This window comes from Anomaloglossus baeobatrachus, chromosome 4 (genome assembly GCF_048569485.1).
Source record: "Anomaloglossus baeobatrachus isolate aAnoBae1 chromosome 4, aAnoBae1.hap1, whole genome shotgun sequence".
NCBI lineage: Eukaryota > Metazoa > Chordata > Amphibia > Anura > Aromobatidae > Anomaloglossus > Anomaloglossus baeobatrachus.
Window position 1 is genome coordinate 169,647,724 of NC_134356.1, and position 22,067 is coordinate 169,669,790.

A 22,067-nucleotide genomic window follows, 5' to 3' on the forward strand; every position below is an offset into this window, starting at 1 on the left:
GAACACGAATGAGAAGTGCCTGTTTAATATCTCAGTCTTTTCTTTTCCTCTATAACTAACCTGTTATTATATTTTAAGGGGCCGATACCATCCTTTTGTTTTCCTATTGGCATTAATGTATTTATAAAATATTTGGCATTTATTTTAATGTCCTTAGCGATTTTTGTTTCAGTAGCTAATTTTGCTTGCTTGATTTCTTTTTTTACATTTCCTATTGATATCTTTATACTCCTGCAATGCTATTTCTGTATTCTCAGCCTTTAAGATTTTAACCCCTTAGTGACGGAGCTAATTTTGACCTTAATGACCAGACCAAATTTTGCAATTCTGACCAGTGTCACTTCATGAGGTTATAACTCTGGAACGCTTCAACGGATCCCGGTGATTCTGAGATTGTTTTTTCGTCACATATTGGACTTCATGTTAGTACCAAATTTAGGACAATATTTTTTGCGTTTATTGAAGAAAAAAATTGAATATTGGCAAAAATTTTGAAAATTTAGCAATTTTCAACTTTTGAATTTTTATACCGTTAAACCAGAGATTTCTGTGACACAAAATAGTTAATAAATAACATTTCCCACATGTCTACTTTACATCAGCACAATTTTGGAAACAAAATTTTTTTTTGTTAGGAAGTTAGAGGGGTTCAAAGTTTATCAGCGATTTCTCATTTTTACATCAAAATTTACAAAACCATTTTTTTAGGGACCACATCACATTTGAAGTGACTTCAATAGGCCTAGATGACAGAAAATACCCAAAAGTGACACCATTATAAAAACTGCACCCCCCAAAGTACTCAAAACCACATTCAAGAAGTTTATTAACCCTTCAGGTGCTTCACATGAACAAAAGCAATGTGGAATGAAAAAAAGCAAAAATTAAATTTTACCTAAAAATGTTGCTCTAACCCAAATTTATTCACTTTTAGAAGAACTAACACAACAAAATGGACCCCAAAACTTGTTCCCCACTTTCTTATGAGTGCGCCAATACCCCACATGTGGTCAGAAACCTCTGTTTGGACAAATGGGAGGGCTCGGAACAGAAGGAGCAATATTTGAATTTTGGAAAGCAAATTTGGCTGAAATAGATTGCGGGCACCATGTTGCATTTACAGGTCCGCTAAGGTACCTAAACAGAAGAAACCCCTCACAAGTGACACCATTTTGGAAACTAGACCCCTCAAGGCTTCTATCTAGGGGTATAGTGAGCATTTTAGATCCACAGGTACTTCACAGATTTTGTTAACGTTACGTTGTCATATTGAAAATTTTAATAATTTTCTCAAAAATGTTGCTTTAGCATCAATTTTCTCACTTTTTCAAGAGGTAATTCCAAAAATTTGACCTCAAGGTTTGTTAACCACTTTTTTATGAGCGCGGTGATACCTCACATGTGGTCTGAAACCTTTGTTTGGACAAATGGGAGGGCTTGGAACGAAAGGAGCAATATTTGAATTTTGGAAAGGAAATTTGGCTGAAAAAGATTGCAGGCACCATGTCACATTTGGAGGACCCCTAAGGTACCTAAACAGCAGAAACCCCACACAAGTGACCCCATTTTGGAAACTAGGCCCCTCAAGGAATTTATCTAGATGTTTGGTGAGTACCCTGAACCCCCAGGTGCTTCACAGAATTTTATAACGTTGAGCCATGAAAAAAAAAAAAAAAAATTTTACCACAAAATTGTTATTTCAACCAGGTAGCTTTTTTTTTTACAAGAGTAAAAGGAAAAAATTCAGCATAACATTTATTGTGCAATTTCTCCTGAGTTTGGCGATACCTTATATGTGGTGGAAATCAACTGTTTGGGCGCATGGCAGGGCTCGGAAGGGAAGGAGTGCCATTTGACTGCAAAATTGGCTGGAATCAATAGCGGACGCCAGGTTGCATTTGGAGAGCCCCTGAGGTGCCTAAACAGTGGAGGTCCCCCACAAGTGACTCCATTCTGGAAACAAGACACCTCAAGGCTTTTATCTAGGTGTATAGTGAGCAGTATGAATCCACGAATACTTCACAGAATTTGATAAGCTTAGGTTGCCATATTGAAAATTTTCATTTTTTTCACAAAAATGTTGCTTCAGCATCAAATTTCTCACTTTTTCAAGAGACAACAACAAACCGTGGACCCAACAGGTTGTTATCCAATGTCTTATGAGCACAGGGATACCCCACATGTGGCCAAAAACCTCTGTTTGGATAAATGGGAGGGCTTGGAATGGAAGCAGCACCATTTGAATTCTGGAAAAGTTGAAATAAATTGCGGGCACCATGTCACATTTGCAGGGCCCCTTGGGTACCTATACATTAGAAACCCCCACAAGTGACCCCATTTTGGAAACTGGATTTTATTCAGGAGTATAATAAGCATTTTGAATCCACAGGTACTTCACAAAAATGTTGCTGTAGCAACCAATGTCTCACTTTTAGGCTATGTGGCCATGAGCCAGCGACACGGCGTCTAGTACACAGTGTCAGCCTCCTGCAGAGATGTGAGTGTTGTCCACGGGAGAACGCAGCTGCCCATGCCCACGATTTGGGTTCAGGCCGCTGTGGAGCTCTATGCTACCTGCAGAGAACACTCATCTCCGCAGCATAAATTGACATGCTGAGGCTCGGGAAGCTGCGCCACAGGTCAGTTTATGTGGCGGAGAAAAGAAGCACATTGGGCAAGCACATTGGGCATGGGATTTCTAAAAATCCTTCCACTGTGCTTCTACTGCACAATGCAGCGTTATGGACGCAGGGAAAACACTCTGCGCCCAAAACGCTGCAAATCCCGATTGTGGGCGCACAGCCTAAAATGCTACAATGGATGAATGGATACATGTCAAACATATATAACGTCCCACCCCCTGCATATTCTAAGCTGGCGCCCTTTAGTGCCTTTCATGTGGCACTAAAGGGTGCCTAGCCTTGTATTTAGCCCCCCAAAAAAATAATAATTAAAATAAACGACGTGGGGTCCCCCCCATTTTTGATAGCCAGCTAGGGTAAAGCAGACAGCTGTAGCCTGCAAACCACAGCTGACAGCTTCACCTTGTCTGGTGATCAATTTGGAGGGCTCCCCAGGCGTTTTTTTTAAAAAAAAAAAAACGTGGGGTCCCCCCCAAATTAGATCACCAGCCAAGGTGAAGCGGACAGCTGGGGTCTGGTATTCTCAGGGTGGGAAGAGCCATGGTTATTGGACTCTTCCCAGCCTAAAAATAGCAGGCCGCAGCCGCCCCAGAAGTGGCGCATCCATTAGATGCGCCAATCCTGGCGCTTCGCCCCAGCTCATCCCGCGCCCTGGTGCGGTGGCAGACGGGGTAATATATGGGGTTGATACCAGCTGTAATGTCACCTGGCATCAAGCCCTGGGGTTAGTGATGTCACAGCATCTAAACAGATACCCGACATCACTAACCCAGTCAAGTAATAGACAAAAAAAAAAGACAAAAAAAAAATTTATTTGAAAAAAAAACTCCCCGAAACATTCCTCTTTCCCCAATTTATTGAAAATAAAGAAATTACGGTCGCTGTAATCCGCTGTAATCCGTGAGGTCCCACGCCGACTCTGGATCTTCTAGAATATGGGGGGCACGTTCAGGGAACGTATCCCCCATTTTCTGGAAGAGCAAGCTCTCCATGAGCAGTGTGGGTGCAGTAATCTGAGAATACTGCACTCACACTGCCCCGGTCCAACTTAGGGCAGAGTGACCTGCAGTAACCTCATTCCAGAATATGAGGGGCACGCTCACAGAACGTACCCCCCATTTTCTGGAACAGCAGTCTCTCCATGTGAGGACCACACTCCTCACATGGAGAGACTGCTGATTACTGCACTCACTCTCCCCCGGTCCACAGTGGAGCAGCCTGTGCATCAGCGACGTCAGCGTCCCTGCAAGACTGACGTCGCTGATGCACAGGCTGCTCCACTGTGGACCGGGGGAGGAATCCAGCTGACAGCCGCTGTCTGCGCATGCGCCGTCAGCATTCAAGAAGGAGGCGGCGTGATCGCGGGACGGATCACCAGACAGGTAACGTATGACCGGGGGCTCGGGGGCTGGGGGGGGGGTGATGGGGGGTGACCTAGTGGGACCTGGGGGGACCTGGGGACACCTTTCTGCCGCATGTGACGTGTCACATGCGGCAGAAAGAGCAGAATGAATGCGGGGGAGGGGGGGTGGCTCTGGAGACCCGGAGGGGGCTCCGGTGACCAGAGGGCTCCGGTGGACCGGAGGAGGGGTCAGGGGGAGGACATTTCCCTCCGATCTGAAATGTTTGATCATTTCAGATCGGAGGGAAATGAATGCAGAGCCGGCGGCGGCAGTTTTCAGCGCGCGTCGGCGCCATCTTGCACGCTCCGGAGGGGGGCTCTGAAGAACTGGAGGGGGCTCCAGGGACCAAAGAGCTCCGGTGTACCGGAGGAGAGGTCAGGAGGGGGACATTTCCCTCCGATCTGAAATGTTTGATCATTTCAGATCGGAGGGAAATGAATGCAGAGGCGGCGGCGGCGGGAGTTTTCAGCGCGCGTCGGCGCCATCTTGGATTTTCCGGAGGGGGGGGGGGGGTGTTGGATGGATTTCTCCGGTACCGGGGGCTTTGGGGGCACTAAGGGCTCACATTTATTTCTCATCTGACATGTTTGATCACGTCAGATGAGAAATAAATAAATTTTACCAGCCATTTTTTGTTTTTTTATGTTGTCGCCGGTATACGGTGTATACCGGCGATCGCATTAACGGGGTGCATACAAAACACCCCGATTCATAATCTGGGGGGTCTCAGCTACCCCCGGTAGCTGAAACCCCCGAGATTTTTCGTCACTGGGGGGCGCTACAGGGTTTTTCCGGCCTGACGTCTCAAGACGTCGGAACAGAATAAGTACCCTGTTTTTCCGACGTCTTGAGACGTTAGGCCGTCGCTATGGGGTTAAACATCCTTTGTTGTTGTTTTATTTTACTTTGTACAGTCTTATTTATCCATAGTGGTTTCTTTTTATTCCTGGACATTTTATTACCAGAGGGTATAAGTTTTTTACAGGACTCTAGCAGTATATCCTTAAACTTACCCAATTTATGTTCGGTATCCCCAGTTACCATGACTTTGTCCCAATCTACACATTTAAGCTCTTCCCTTATTTTGCTGAAATCAGCTTTCCTAAAATTCCAGGTTTTAGCATTTCCCCTTTGAAATGTTCTATTGAATATTACTTTGAAGCTTACCATATTATGATCGCTGGTGCCCAAGTGCTCCCGAACCTGTAGATCTGAAATTGTATCCGGTCTATTTGACCGGACCAAATCTAGCAAATTATCTCCCCTGGTCGGTTCATCTACCATCTGAGAGAGGAAATTGTCTTGAATAGTAGATAAGAACTTACAGCTTTTAGCAGAACCAGAAGATTCTATGTCACACTGTATGTCTGGATAGTTGAAATTCCCCATAATAAGAACCTGATTATTATTAGTATTATTATTAGCTGCCTTTTCAATTTGTTGCAGCATTTCACCCTCTATTTGTTCAGGTATGTTAGGAGGCTTATAGCAAACGCCAATTAGCAGATTTCCGTTATTACCATCCCCATGTATATTTACCCATACTGGCTCTACATTGTAGCAGCTCCCCCTATGTGGTCATTGAGTACAGCTCATAAGTTAGATTTGATAAATATACACACCCCCACCACCTCTTTTGTCTTTCCTGTCCTTCCTGAATCTAGCATAACCTTCTAAGTGTGTCACTCAGTCATGGCTTTCATCCAGCCAGGTTTCAGTAATGCCCACCACATCATAATCCATGGTTGACATAAGAGTCTCCAATTCATTAATTTTGTTTGCAAGAGTTCTTGCATTTGCCAATAGACATTTAATACTATTAACACCTTTATTACTCCCAGCCTCCCTACGTTCCTTGCATGTCCCAGCCCCCCCCAATCCTTCATTGACCCCATACTGTCTCACTGTCTCTATCTGCCCTATCTATGCGTGCGCACACAGCCTTAAGGGGCATTCACATTGCACTTGCCATGTATGTTAGATGTATTCTTTGAGATAAGTTCGCGAAACACACCTGAAACATATGCTACTGTATAAGTACACAGTGGTGTACATTGCTCATTGCCTGTCATGTTAATAAAAAAAAAGTAAAAATAGTGTACTAATGTACAATGGCACCAATGAAGTCCATAGGGTGAGACTTCTACATTCCATTGGAAATACAAATTCAAGGAATATTTGAGAACCCGGTGGAGGAGCCACCACAGGTTCACAGCAGCTCAAGAAACATGGTAACAAAAAGGAGAACTGTTGCAAACATTGCTGAAAAAATATCGCAAGTTTATTATACAAACTTTCAAAGTGCAAGTGCAATACAAAAAGTCACATTGATCATAATGTAGAAAAAAGAGGATGGGGACAGGTGGTGTAAGCAGAACAGTGGCCTGGTACGGACAAACAGGAAATGGATGTTCCCAAGGCAGAAATAAGGGCTCCTAGATCCCTGACATATGAAAAAAGTAGATGGATACACTGGATAAGAGATCTAAAATCATGTAAGGGTAGACCTGTATAGGATTGCTCTAGCAGTGAGCACCTAATACATAAAAGTATTATCCAGAAGTACATAGGCGTATTAGAACGAGTCAATGTCAGTGGAGGAGCTGGGCAATAGTGCCCGTATAGGGGAACATAATTACCTGAGTCCGGTGGTAAAAGGAGGCCCGACGTACGTTTCGCGGCTTACCAGCACGCCGCTTGCCGCTTCATCATGGGGGAAAGTGAAAGTGAAGTCCATAGGGTGACTGGGGGAGGCTATGACTAAATCTACTGTACATACTATGCGTGCTGTAAGCGCAGTGTGAATGCCCCTTTATTATATATGACTTACAGCCTGACAATCAGCTTGCCCAAAGCGAGGGCAGTGTCCTACCCATGCCATGTCATTTACATTACACTTTCCCCCCCACTTATACTTCTTATCCTATACCTTTGGATTGTGGAGCAGTAATCTGTTTGCTGTGTCCGTTATGTTGCAGATAATGTATTCTCATATACATACAATATTTTTTTTCTTCTAGGATTCCTCTTGTTTCTTAGAGGTTTTATCAATTACGCAAAGGTTCGGAAGATGCCAGAAAACTTTTCCACTCTTCCCAGAACTCGGGTTCTCTTTATTTATTAAAGGTAAGTCATTGGACGGAAAATGGTACTGTGCATGTACTACACAGTGTACTTAGTAGCCTCTTTATAAGGTAAACGCGCATTTATAGAATACGTTCAGTAGCCTTTTTATATAGTAGACCCATCAAGTGGCATATCAAATGTTTATGCCATGAATGCCTAAAATCTGTTTGGTATCCAGGTTCCACTCCCAGAATTTCCACACATCTCGAGATTGCTCTTCTCTCCCAATCAATACTCTAGAGAGGAGGAGACCCTGCACACCTGTAACTTTTTCCATTGATGTCTATGGGTGTTGTAGTATTTGGCTGCATGTCACATTTCCATAAGTCTGTCTGCCCCCTAACCCCTCAACTCCAGGTCTGTCTGCACAGAAGCTGCTGCATGTGTAGTTACGTAGACATTCATTGTGATTTTATATGTATCTGCAGACAAGCCTCCTGAGTGTAGACCGATCCGGGGTGGGGGCAGAGCACACATAAACTGACTGCTTTACAGAGACTGGCCATGCTCCTGCCATTCCCCGGATCTCGTACTTATTAGAGGCAGATATTATCTGGTAGCTGGCTGTTACTAGTAGCCAGGAGCAGGCCCCTCTGATGTGTGATGTAACATCCCAGAGGGGAGGGGGAACCCAAGGAGCAGCTTTAGTGTCACACTGAATTGCAAGTACTGTTGGCATTAGAAACAGCACTATTCATTCTATCTTTATAGTTTATGAAGGCATGGACATTAGAATACTTTATCTTCCCAGAGTACCCTTTAAAGCAGCCAGTTGACTTGGGTCAATGGATTTTTTTCGTTGCCACAGAACAGGCCCCTTGACACAGGCCGAGGAGTATTGTAAAGTCCATCTACACATCTTGACTACTTTTGGAGGATAACACCTCATGATCTAAAGCTCAAACGATTTAAAGCCCTGTGACCATATCAGCTAATTGAGCTGCAGTGCTCTGCATGTTCTGTAGAGTCCACACAGTAGAGCAACTGTGGAATGTTCTCCTGTCCGGATGGATTCTCCAGTCTGTCCTGAGTGCAGCAGTCGGGCTGATCTATCTATTCCACCGCTGCCATTTCTTGCAATTTACAGCAATACACTTTAGAATACATTTTAAAATAAAAGTTCACAAACGTCTCCACTATTTTGCACTGCCATTATGTCCTGTGAAGAGCTTCTACTCTAGAGGGATTATGGTTGGAAGCTACAGGCGTCCAAGAATATAGCGGTTTGCAGGGAATCTAGAGCACTTGGTTTGAGTCTTGGGGACTGCTTTCAGAACACTTATAGGTTTTATATATGGCAAAGTTTTCTCCCGTATGTCATTATCATTCATGCTGCTGGTAAGGTAGTGGGGGAGGATATGTTTGAACACCACCACACCTCTTCTAACCTCTTATATGTAGTGCTGGTAGCTGATTTTGAAGAGTTACAACTGCTGACTTTAAAGTTGCTTGCGCCATTTTAAATTTTTTTTTTTCCCCCATCACCCATGATATCACCTGAAAGACAGAGAGCGGGTCCTACCGTTTCACTGGATAGAATGTCCTAGAATCCAGCAGACAAAGGAGCCTGGGGAGTGACAAGAACAGCTGTGAAGCATGGGACACCCTTAGGGTGTTCTGAAGACGTCCCTAATAGGAACTGCAGTTAATATATTGACCCACTAGGCTCACGAGATTTTAACATTAGCTTAAAGCAGTCTAATACTGCTCTCCGATATCTCATGTCAGAGTCTGATGCTTCGTTAGCTTTCAGCCTAATGTCTCGGGTTCGACTTGGGTCTGCCACTTCATGATGTGGTTCCGGCCTCTTTCTTTCTAAGACTTCATTACCGTATGGCTTGCAGCCTGGTGCCATTAAGCTTTATTCCATAAAGGCGGAATTCTAGATAATATTGTCCTAACATTCAATCTCAAACCCTAATTAAAATATACAATTTTTATTGATATTCATTAAAATTTCCAAAATATCCACAAAACAAACACAGACACATTAAAATGTTCCAAAATACAAATTGGAACAAATTTTTGTTAATTCTTGGATAATATTGTCCTACTATAAGACTTTAAGGGGGAAGTCAGTCAGTTCTAACTTTAGTAATATGCATTTCTGTTCTAAGTCTGGTGAGTCCAGCAAAGTCTACCCTTGTTGGATGTGGACGTTGCACTACATTGACACCATTAGAAACATGCTCCACCAACATTGCAGGACCTACGACAACGTATCACAGATGCTTGTGCAAACGTGTCACCTACCATATTGCACAACGTGCAGCTATACAGTATGCTGTTCAGAGTCCAGATGTGCATTGCAGATGACGGTGGCCACTTTGAGCATCAAAGTTAAAAGAGCGCCATATGCGTGACCAGCATTCAATGTTTGGGGGGGTCATGGGTTTCATATCATAGCATTTCTGTATGCAAGGTGTTGATTCGTATTGAATTGATGATGCCCTACAATTTTTTTTAATTCACTTTTTTTCTCGATCTCGTTCCGTTTTCGAGATAAAAATGCTAACTCCGTTGTTTTCCACCAGGTAGCGCTATAGGTGGTTTCATTGCATGGCTACTTTACTATACCTAGACACCACTTCTATGCCTATAGCTGCCGCCGTTCTCAAGTTAATAGCGGTGGACAGGATATGGGTGGACACACTGTATATATGTTTACCTTGTGTGTCTGGTTATATATTCACTTGAATATATGCACCTTACTATTTATTAGTTATCTATTTATTAATTGCCCTTGCGCTCAGAAATACAGCATGTCCTTGTATTTTATGTCTTTCATGTGAGCACTCCATTTTTCCACACGTGCCCTTGTTTTAGGATTTTGTTGCTGTCACTGTACTCTAGATTATCAGTTCTGTACTATTTTTTCGGTAATACAACCTTCAAATTTTAGCCCGTATCTCGGTTTTTCTCCTTTTTGTTGTACATTATTTCACCAAGGGTCTATTTCATTGTCCAACATGTACACATACCCTTACAAGAAAGTAGATTTAATTGTTTATATATTTTAATTATTGGTGATGTCTATGTATGTTTTAATACTGTGGTATTATGGTATATAGTATAAGCCATTCGTAGATCGGAGGTTCAAGTGAAGTAAAATGATTTGCCTGATTCAGGACTACAACTCAGCCTGCCAAAATCCAGTCATACTACAGTTATGGGGAGGGGAAAAAGAAAAAAGTTATAACTATTGAAAAAAGGGGAGGAATAAAATTAATTTGTTGTGGAGGGAATGGGTTAAAATAATGTTAATTAGTAAGTGGTGCAAAATTATGAGCTCAACACCTTTCTTAGCTGCTGTTCCCTTTAAGATGTGAACATTTCTGGCAAATCTGCACCAAAACATTAGCTGAAATTGTTGGCACATTTGTAGACTGCCTGGTCCACATTTGCACTGTCTTTTACGCTGCATTACCTATAATTTTAGGAGTCTGTGATACTGCTTTTCAGACTGGCATCAATGACATCTCAAGGTCCTCATACAGCCTACATTGCTGTTGGCTGAATGATCATTCTGCCGACTACTATTATTCCTGACCCCAATATATACGGTAACACTATGCTTGGCCGAACGCTCCGGTGTGCTCTACGAGAGCCGCTGTCGGACTCCTTTGGCCATGGCTTCTCTCCAGGGAGTACAAAAGGATCGGCTGTTGGAATTGCAACATTCTCATAGTCCTCTTCCCAGACATCATCATCTGCCGGACAAGAATGGGAAGCCCCTCGGGCACAGTAGATTGGGATTAGCGTGTGCAGACAACTTTAGGGGCGTTCGGATCACTTTGGTGTGGATTTCTGGGGTGACTTATGCAGGCCACAGTTATTACTTGTGCATCTCCGTATAAACCTGAGCTTAGCACTTCTTTACTCATGATATGAAACGTACCACTCAGTGACATAGTTTCATAGTTTCATAGTTTCATAGTTTTTAAGGTTGAAGGGAGACTCTAAGTCCATCTAGTTCAACCCGTAGCCTAACATGTTGATCCAGAGGAAGGCAAAAAAACCCCAATGTGTCAAATAAGCTCCAATGGGGAAAAAAATTCCTTCCTGACTCCACATACGGCAATCAGACTAGTTCCCTGGATCAATACCCTGTCATAAAATCCAATATACATAACTGGTAATATTATATTTTTCAATTAATGCGATCAGGCTCTGCTTAAATTTTACTTGTGAATCCCTCAATACAACATCATACGGCAGAGAGCTCCATAGTCTCACTGCTCGTACAGTAAAGAATCCTCATCTGTGATTATGATTAAACATTCTTTCCTCAAGACGTAGCGGATGCCCCCGTGTTCCAGTCGCAGGCCTAGGTGTAAAGAGATCTTTGGAAAGGTCTCTGTACTGTCCCCTCATATATTTATACATTGTGATTAGATCCCCCTAAGCCTTTGTTTTTCCTAACTAACTAACCCCAAGTTTAATAACCTGTCTTGGTATTGCAGCCCACCCATTCCTCTAATAATCTTGGTCGCTCTTCTATCTACCTGTAAGATTATGCTATTTATAACCTTCTATACTTTTGCTAACAAGAAATGCATCCATTCCTCTCTTAAATTCATTCAGTGAGTTGGCCATCACCACTTCCACAGGAAGAGAGTTCCAGAGCCTTACTGCTCTTACCGTGAAGAACCCTCTTCTATGCTGATGTAGGAATTTTCTTTCCTCCAATCGAAAAGAATGCCCCCTTGTTCTTGTCATAGTCCTTGGTACAAACAGATCATGGGAGAGATCTCTATATGGCCCTCTGATATATTTGTACATATTTATTAGGTCTCCCCTAAGTCTTCTCTTTTCTAGAGTAAATAGACCTAATTTTGATAACCTTTCCGTGTATTGTAATGCACCCATTCCATTTATTATTTTAGTAGCCCGCCTCTGAACCCTTTCAAGTTCAGAAATGACTTTCTTCAGCTCCGGCGCCCAAAATTGCACACAATACTCCAAGTGTGGTCTGACTAGTGATTTGTACAGAGGGAGAATGATGTTTTCATCTCGTGCCCCCAGACCTCTTCTAATGCATCCCATCACCCTATTTGCTTTGGTGGCTGCTGCCTGACACTGGGCACTCCAATTTAGATTCTTATTCACTAAGATGCCTAAGTCTTTTTCCATGTCTGATTTCCCCAGCAGTTTCCCATTTAGTAAGTAATCGTAGCATCTGTTTCTCCTTCCCATGTGCATAACCTTACACTTATCTGTGTTAAACCTCATTTGCCATTTTTCAGCCCAATTCTCCAATTTACTCAAGTCCATCTGTAGTTGCAAACTGTCCTCCTTTGTGTTAACTACCTTACATAGTTTTGTATCATCTGCAAATACTGATATTTTACTCTGTAAACCATCCACCAGATCATTAATAAATATATTAAATAGTAGGGGGCCCAATACAGACCCCTGTGGCACCCCACTAGTAACCCTGGCCCAATCTGAGTATGCACCATTAATAACCACTCTTTGTTTTCTACCACTAAGCCAGCTACCTACCCATCTACACACATTTTCCCCGAGCCCAAGCTTTCTCATTTTACTTAGCAGTCTTTTATGTGGGACAGTGTCAAATGCTTTACCGAAGTCGAGATAAATGACATCCAATGCTTCTCCTCGGTCCATGTGAGAGCTTACATCCTCATAGAAGCTGATCAGGTTAGTTTGACAGGAGCGATCCTTCATAAATCCATGTTGATATGGAGTTAAACAGTTATTAACATTGAGACATTCCATAATAGTATCCCTTAAAAACCCTTCAAACATTTTACCCACAACAGATGTTAAGCTTACCGGCCTATAGTTTCCAGGTTCCCTTTTGCACCCTTTTTTGAATATTGGTACCACATTTGCTAGCCGCCAATCCAGTGGAACAGACCCAGTTTCTATAGAGTCTTTAAATAAAAGGAATAGAGGCCTGTCTATCACATTACTTAACTCCCTTAATACCCGAGGGTGAATGCCATCAGGGCCTGGTGATTTGTCAATTTTAATGTTACTAAGTCGGTTCTGCACTTCTTCCTGGGTTAGGCAGGTCATACTTAATGGGGCATTTACATTATCACTCTTCATTTCCCCTGGCATATGCTTTTCCTGTGTGAACACAGTTGAGAAAAAAGTATTTAAAACATTTGCTTTTCCCATATCGCTTTCTATGATTTTACCCTCATTATTCTTTAAAGGGCCAACACATGAACATTGTGTCCTGTAACATTCTGTGACTTAACTAATGTCGTGCGTGACGCATACAATTGGGAAGTGGACACTTCTCGGTGTGACCTTCCATATCCGCTTCTCATTGCAGTGTTTTCGTCCCTGCCTTCCTGCCTCTACAGAACACCATCTGATGAAAAGCAATGGCACCTGCAGGAAGACACTCGCAGTACCACGCACCGAAGAGTGAAAAATATCTGCTTTATAAAAGAAGTGTAAAAAAAAAAGTCCTTTAAAATAACTAAACATCTTTAATAGGTAAAATAACTGGTCGAGGAAGGAGAAAATAAGCATTTCCTTTTGTTTGTTTTTAGGTGTAACCTTTGAATAGTTTTTGCAGAATTCTGTTGTTATTCTTCTGGAATCATTAGTGGCTACTGTATAAATCAAAGCTATTGCAATCGAGTTTGTGAATTACTAATAAAGCCTTATATATTGTTTGTAAGACACAAAGACAACATTGACCTGCACTCCTTCTGCCAGCAGAGGGCAGTCTCGCTTTACCTTGTTTTTCCATACTCTCCATCCTACTGCCGTACAAATGTTTCTTGTGTATTGTATTGTGTTCCGCTTTGGGAGGGGGAGGGGGGGCTAGTATACAAGCTTTAGACATTGATCTCTTAATTCACAGCGCAATCTCTAGATTATACTAGACTAGCTTTTGCAAAGGAAGGATGCTTGGAGTTAAGATCTACTATTTCTAGTATGTATTCATCTCCATGTAGATATGCACAGTGACCGGAAACCTGATCCATGAGGTCGCAGCATTGCAATTTACTATTTGTGATGTCGGGAGGTTTCAATCTTATGAATGTAAAAAAATGGTGACCTCTGTCGTGTAAGGGTCACGTTAAACGTGGACGCTGCTAAACCCAAGATAAGTTTAGAAATGCTGTACTAGTCCTGCATGTGTCATTGGGATTTAATGATGAGTTCTAGCTTCTTTAAGTCATAACCATGAGAGGTTATATACAGTATATGAAAATTTATATATATATTTTTTCTGAAAAAGATTCAATCTGTAGAATTTTGGCCAATATATTCTAAGAATGAAAAGTACACTCCGGACAAGGGCAATTGGTACATTTTATTTAGTGTGTGTGTGTGTGTGTGTGTAATATATATGTATTAGACACGTACGCAAAAACTCCTCTGTATAACATACACTCCTCTTTATGACATACGGCGTTTCTTCAGGTAACAATGGCAGCGGATGCTTTTAACATTCTATATACAGTTTTCTGATCCAAGCACAGGACTGGATTCAAAAGACAGAAACAGAAGTCTTCCCTTTTATACGTTACTAGCTTTTCAATTCCTCTCCTAGCTATATCTCAAAAAACTGTATCGACAGTCTGTGTGATTGCGGTCTGATAAGTATACAGACAAACTGCTGCATGTAAGGAAGTGCTCACATGTCCGGTCACACATCCATTAGTTTTTTCGTTTTAGGAGCAGACCATCGTAATATGTAATCCATTGCATTAGTTATTCTCGCAGAAGCAGAGGGACCCCATTATTTATTACGACATCCTTCAGGGTCCCATATTTTTGAAAGGAAGAAAAATGTCCTGCTTGTAAGCCTTTTTCCCCCCATAGTAAAAATATGGTCACCAAACACACCCCATAGTAACCAATGGGCCCCCCTGCTTGCATTTGCTTCACTAGTGCACTGGATCAGTTATTAGGTTTGTCTACTCCTAAAGAGGAAGAGACAGAGTCTGAACACATGTGAACAGGACCTATATGTAATTTTTCTCTATAGCGTACCCAATGAATTATTTTTTTCTTTTATACTGTATGTCAGCAGACGTTAATGGCGTTTGTGGAGCATTTGTTGAAATATAACTGGATGAGCTGGAATCAGGTAATACACTGCATAATGATGGCCCAAAAGCTTGACTATTCCAACTGGAATCAAATCTATACAAATAGAAACCCTAATGAGACAGTATTTCATGGGGAAATTCTAAGTTTTCTCATCACATCTCAACAGATCACACTAGAGAAATCTTTGGGTTTGAACCTTCACTGAATTCCAGAAAGAAGAAAACACCATATGAGCACCCAAATCCCTTTTAAGAATGTGATTGCGAGTTTGGGGTTGTCTGTTCTATACTTTTGGGAATTGGAGACTATCCGAGCACTACCATGCTATTGATGTGATCTGCTAATAGCTCTCCGCTAGTGATGAGCGAGCACTACCATGCTATTGATGTGATCTGCTAATAGCTCTCCGCTAGTGATGAGCGAGCACTACCATGCTATTGATGTGATCTGCTGATAGCTCTCCGCTAGTGATGAGCGAGCACTACCATGCTATTGATGTGATCTGCTAATAGCTCTCCGCTAGTGATGAGCGAGCACTACCATGCTATTGATGTGATCTGCTGATAGCTCTCTGCTAGTGATGAGCGAGCACTACCATGCTCAGGTGCATGGTACTCATAACGAGCAGTTAGGCGCTGGGACAGGCGTGACTCAAGTACCTGAGTATAATGGAAGTCAATAGGGATCTCGAGCATTTTTCTGGAAGATTTCCTCATTGACTTCCATTATACTCTGTAGATGATTTGAGCCCATCTGAGCATCCAACTGCTCACTACAAGTACCGAGCACTCAAGCACAGTAGTGCTCGCTCATCACTAGTTACGAGAACCGAGCACCCGACTATGGTAGTGCTCACTCATCACTAACTACGCGTACCGAGCACTCAAGCACGGTGGTGCTCGCTTATCACTAATTACGAGTACCAAGCACCCGAGCATGGTAGTGCTCGCTCATCACTAGTCTTCACAATTTGTTAGAAGATCGTTGTAAGGCTGGATTCTCCTTCAATTGTTAATGATCCTTTTCCTAATTTTATATCGTTTTGGAGATGGTGGAGATTGTACGTGCCCTTTAATTTTATCCTGTAATGGACACATGGTGAAGGTAGACATTACCTTCCATAATGGTAACCGTATGGAGTGATTAGGTCGTATATACTGATTGTCTTCATCATCACTATCTTCTGTACTTTTGGCAGCCTGCACGTTAAGATTTATTGTTTAAGATTTTAATTAACCTTTGAGTAGAAAAGCCATTTCTTTGCAATTCTAGTAAAGACATTTTAATCCAAGAAATAGTTGTAGACTATTCTGATTATATTGCAGTCATTGGCAAAAGAAGATGGCATCTCCACTGAATGCACATTCTGCTGTCATTGGCTTTAAAGGGAATGTGGCTGTGGGTTTTTGATATGTAATCTGATAGCACCATAATGTAGGAGCAGAGTCCCTGATTACAGATATGTGTCAATAAAGCCCCCGTCACATTTAGCGACTTGCCAGCGATCCCAAAAACTATGCGACCCCGATAAGGATCGCTGGTAGGTCGCTGGTGAGATGTCACACAGTCAGACCTTACCAACGACTCAGTAATGATACAGGTCGCAGTAGCGACCTGTATAACAATCTCTGCTGTCATTGGGACCCTGTCACACAGTGTCAAACATAGCGATGCGTCCTGCCGAGCAGGACATCGCCTTTGAAGAAAATGGTTCAGGACATTCAGCAAAGACCGGCGACCTCACAGCAGGGGCCAGGTCATTGCTGGATGTCACACATAACGAGATCACTAGCACGATCGCTGTTGCGTCACGAAAACCGTGACTCAGCAGTGATGTCGCTAGCGATGTTGCTTAGTGAGACGTGGCCTTTACTAGGCAGTGTTTTGCCGTTTCATTACAATCAGCATTTTATCAGCAAGAGATTATCATTACATGACAACTTGGCAAGTGCAGGAGAGTCCAACCAGCACTGATTAGCAGATATTTCTCACTATACAATGTACACAGAAAGCTGTGGTGGAAGTGAAGTTATACACAGGCCAACGATGGAGCACTGCTATTTCTGCAACAGAGTAAATGATACATTGCTGGAATCTGGGTCTGTCTCTACCTCATGGGTATTGTCAGATTACATAGCAAAAACCTGCTGACAGATTCCCTTTAACCTGCACACTGGGACTGGAAAATTAAGTAGCTGGATGTATTTTTTTTTTATTTAACATAAGCCGGGCTATCTGCTATGGATTGGATGGGGGTCATACATAACCTATGTGTACTTTCATGTGATTTTAAAATCTGTAAGCAAAACCATTGCATTTTGTGTAGACTGATATGCACCTTTATTTGCCGTGGGGCAATTCACTTTAAAATTTTACTATGTTAAAAATGTAAATATAGCAGAACATTAATAAATGTCACTTATGTAGCAATTCTCAGAGTATACTTATTTCTGTCTTTACTGGTCTGTTATGTGAAAATATGCTTTCTCTACAATACAATGCAGTACTTCATGTGCTATACTGTATATAATGAACCATCAGCTCTAAGAAGGTGTTCATAGGATGGTTTTGCACTGGTCACTCTGCTGGAGTCTAAGATGGCCCCTGGTTTTAATTTGGTCTTTTCTGCAAGGTATTAGAGATGAGTGAATCCTTTGAAGTTTGAATTAACAGTCTTCACCGAATTTTCTCAGAAAATTAAATTTGAGGCAAATAAACTTGCTTGAATCTCATTACTAGAAAATTGCTCACAAAATACAAGTGCCAAGTGGAGAAAGAGGATTCTGCGGACCATAAGAGCATAAGAAAAAGAGACTTGCTTAGTAACTCTGGAAATGGAAGATGCTGTGCTGGGAACTGATAAACTATGATGACCCAGGTACTGACCACCCTCTATACAAGGTGTGATAATCCACTAGATGTCATAGCTGCAGGGCATTATGGGAAAGCCTGGATGCCCTTCCCAAAATACATTAGCCCGCTCTCCGATGCTTCAGCGGAGGAGGAACTTGTACCAGAAACTGTATTTATTTATGAACTGCAAATTGAATCCAAAGTTTGAATTTGTGTTTTAAGCTTAATTTTAAGAAATTGTTTTCAGTTCCTCCAGATCGATCCTCTCATCTCTACAAGGGACCCCTGGCTGCATCTAGAGAGTAGCTGCTGAGTAAGTGAGCAAGCGGAGACAAAAACACTAGCTGAAGTCTAGAAGACTGAAAAAAAAAAACCAAAACGTCCACAATTAAAGCTTATTTATTACACTTGCTTATATAGTGCCATCATATTCCATTGCGGATTACAGACCTCCTCATCACTGTTCCCAATCTCCATCATTATGTCTTTGGAGTGGGGGAGAGCACCCAGATGAAATCCTTGGTGGGATTTGAATCCATGAAAAGGTGCTGCACAGAGACCCACCAGCTCCTTGCATTGCAATACACTGCCAATCAGAGGCCAGTAGCTTGTGTCAGCATGGCAGTCACAGGCGGGGCATGGCGCAGTGATGTCATGTGCCAATGTTGGGCAAGCCGAAGTCAGCTGCTGGCTCTAGAAGAGGATGCCATGTAATTATATTTTTGTAAATATGTTAAGAGAAAAACATTATTACTGGAAAGGGCTTAGGATGGTGGGCCTTATTAGAGGAAGGGTCCCTGGATGGGGTCATTATTATTGCAAGGGGGCCAGGATTGGGTATATTATACCAGGAAGGGGATCGGGATGAAAGACACTAAGCCAGGAAGGGCCTTAACATGAGGGACATTATACTAGGAAGGTGCCAAGATGAAGCATATTATTATATTGGGGTGGGGGTTAAGGGGAACATATGTCTTTAAAGGATCTAGAATGGTCTAGGGGCCATATATCTGACCAACATGCAGGTAGGGGCCCAGGTCCAACTTTTGCATCCGGGCTTATTACATTCTAGTTACACCACTGCCCAGTACCTTAGTGCAACAATGCTAATCACTGAGCTGCCTTTTAAAAATGGTATATCTAGGTAACAGCCTAGGAGGTCAGACAATAAATAGACAGAGCATAGTGAGAGAGTCAGTGGTCAAACCAGAGTAGCTATTCTGGGATTAATCCAGAAGAAATTCAGGGACCGAAAACAACAGTTTAAATAAGCACCACGTATATTTACAGAATACAACAGCTGGCACAGTGCATACACTTGGGTTGATGGGAACACTGATTTTCCACTTAATGGGCAGTTTGCCTGCTGACCGTTTACCCTAGATGACCGGTTGCTCAGATGTTTCCATTGGCTGGATGCTCCTCTCTTCCTGGTAAGGTAGCCAGTGGGCCTGGTAGAGGACACATGCTAGAATTTGGTAAGGTATGGTAACTTTGTGACACTACTACAATCTACTTTTCTTTGTTCTAGTACACGTTTCTGTACAGAACCTGAGGAAGATTCTGTCCTTCCAGCTGCACATGCCTAACCTTTTATATGTCATGATTACCTATATCTTTATGAAACATCTGCTTAATTATCATCAATACCTTTTTTTATATTTAATGACATTTCTGGGGCTATGGAACAAATTCTTACTTTTCCATAGTTATGGTCTCAAGTTACAATGGTCCTGCCTGAAACAAATACTATTGTAACTTGAGGGACCACGGTATTTTTTGCTGGATCACATGATGCATCACGTCCTACCTCCATTTGTATCTATGTCTCGCAATACTCGTCCTTTGCATTGCCACACCTATCTGTGCTGTTTAATCTGCTAGGCCATGCAGAAAATGATGTGTACTTGTATAAGACTAACAATGGCTACCCAGCCAAAGCTTGTTGTAGGATATGATCCCTGGCACACACCTCTTCTCAGTGTTCTCCCTACCGCCAGAGAATGGAAAACAATTTGATCCCTTCACAACTCCCCGGATGTATTTAATGTACCCCGCCTAGTGAAATGTGTTATTTTGGTTTGCACAGCCAAGGTATCTTTTACACCTGGAGGCTGTTTGCTAACAAAGGTCACACAGGTTGTCCCACCGACAAGATTCCTATGGGAAGCAATTGAAAGATCTGAATGCTATGTTTTCTTAACTGTGTTTGTCTTCCTGCTTTGTTTGTGTCTTGTGTATTTTCAGTATCTCAATCGAGCGAGTTCAGGAAACCGCACCTACTTACAATTTCAATGGCTTTGGCCGGAAGATGATATCATTAAGAACACCTCTAGCTTAATGTAACTTAATGTAAATGCATAGAAAAGAGGACAACTGCCTTACAATACTAATTAAACTAATACAATTGTTGCTATTATTATACTTTTATATGGACAAATCAGTGGTTTCCTTCTTCCAAACAGTGTGGATCACATCATTTCATGGCTCAGAGACATGTGGTATGGACATCCCCATGCTGCAACCTCTGGCTCCCTAGGTATTTGTGAAATTTAGGGTTCGATCACATCTGCTTATAATAACTTGGTCCGATTTTCATCCAGCAGAGTAGGATGAGGGAAATCTGTTTGGGATTCCATATGTCATGGGAGTGCTATGTATCCATATGCAATGCATTTCTTTTTATCAGCAGCTATTATTCTACAATCATTTACATTACCATTTCCAGTGTTCAGTGCTACAGAATGGTAATATATCCGAAAAAAATGAACTTCTTAGTTTTGAAATGAGTGAACGGGTATATTACCACCCTGCCACCAGAATTGCTAATTAATGTTGAGTTTATTTCAGGTCGTCATGTTTCTGGGAGCTACATCCCCTTCCTCAGAACCAAAGAAATACATGTTGTATTTCTTTTGTCCTTAGGAAGGGGACGTAGTTTCCAGAAACGCGTCAACCTGAAATAAATAAACTCAACATTAATTATCAAGTCTGGTGGCAGCGAGGTAATATATCCGTTCACTCATTTCAAAGCTAAGAATTTCCACGTGGGTACTGCGGCAGCTGCCATTATCTCTTCAGGCTTACAGAGGGGTTGTGCTTTTCACAACCCTGCCAGGTGAGTGTCTCTTCATTTGTACCTCACTTTAACCAGTTAAGACCCAATTGCGCTCTTCATTAATATAGTCGAAAAAGATGAACAGCACACAGATGTTCCATGTGTCTTCCAATTTTTTTCTTGCACCCATAGACTTGCATTGGCGAGTGTCAGCTGTTTGACACGACCATATGAAGCATGCTGCGTTTTTGTTTTTTGTTTTTTTTTCCCCCCTCAGGCTGAATACAGTTGATGAAAAAGATCACAGATCTGCACTGACTCACTGAATAACATTGGTGCGAGTGCAATGCAATGCGATTATATTTTTAATCGGACTGCACTCACTGTAATTATACGCAGATGTGAGTGAACCCTCAGGATATTTGTTTTTTCTACCACTTCGGAAGTAGAGAGGAGAACCATGACATTGGTTACAGCAATAAGTAAGAAGCAGTAGACGTGGAATTATGCACATGGGTATGTTAGATATGTGCATGATAGGATTAAAAAAAAAAAAAGTTTAACTAACTTTAGCACACCCTTCTTTATTATGTTGACAGACAGAAAACCATCAGGTTACCTCCATCAAGCACCTGCTTTTTTACGCAGACAGTTCCTACATTAAAGCGACGTTTTTAAATCTGATTCTCAGTTTTTCCTTTTTTATTTCTGTGCTGATCCGTTCTAAAGTTATTATTATTATTATTATTTATTTATAGAGCACCATTAATTCCATGGTGCTGTACATGAGAAGGGGGTTACATACAAAATACGTATACAAGTTACAGTAGACAGACTAGTACAGAGGGAAGAGGGCCCTACCCTTGCGGGCTTACATTCTATAGGATTATGGGGAGGAGACAATAGGTGGGGTGTAGGTCAGGCGGCAGCTCCGCA

The 22,067-nt window shown here is 42.0% G+C and overlaps 1 protein-coding gene across 1 annotated transcript in view; it reads left to right on the top strand.

The window, feature by feature from the left end:
• NDFIP1 (Nedd4 family interacting protein 1) overlaps positions 1–17,650 on the top strand; it is a 77,626-nt gene extending 59,976 nt beyond the window's left edge. Inside the window, exons 7-8 of the mRNA XM_075344588.1 lie at positions 7,066–7,171; positions 13,482–17,650. Coding sequence (XP_075200703.1) covers positions 7,066–7,169 — 104 coding nt within the window. The 3' untranslated portion in view covers positions 7,170–7,171; positions 13,482–17,650. The remainder of the gene's footprint in view (positions 1–7,065; positions 7,172–13,481) is intronic.
• Positions 17,651–22,067: the final 4,417 nt, after the last annotated feature.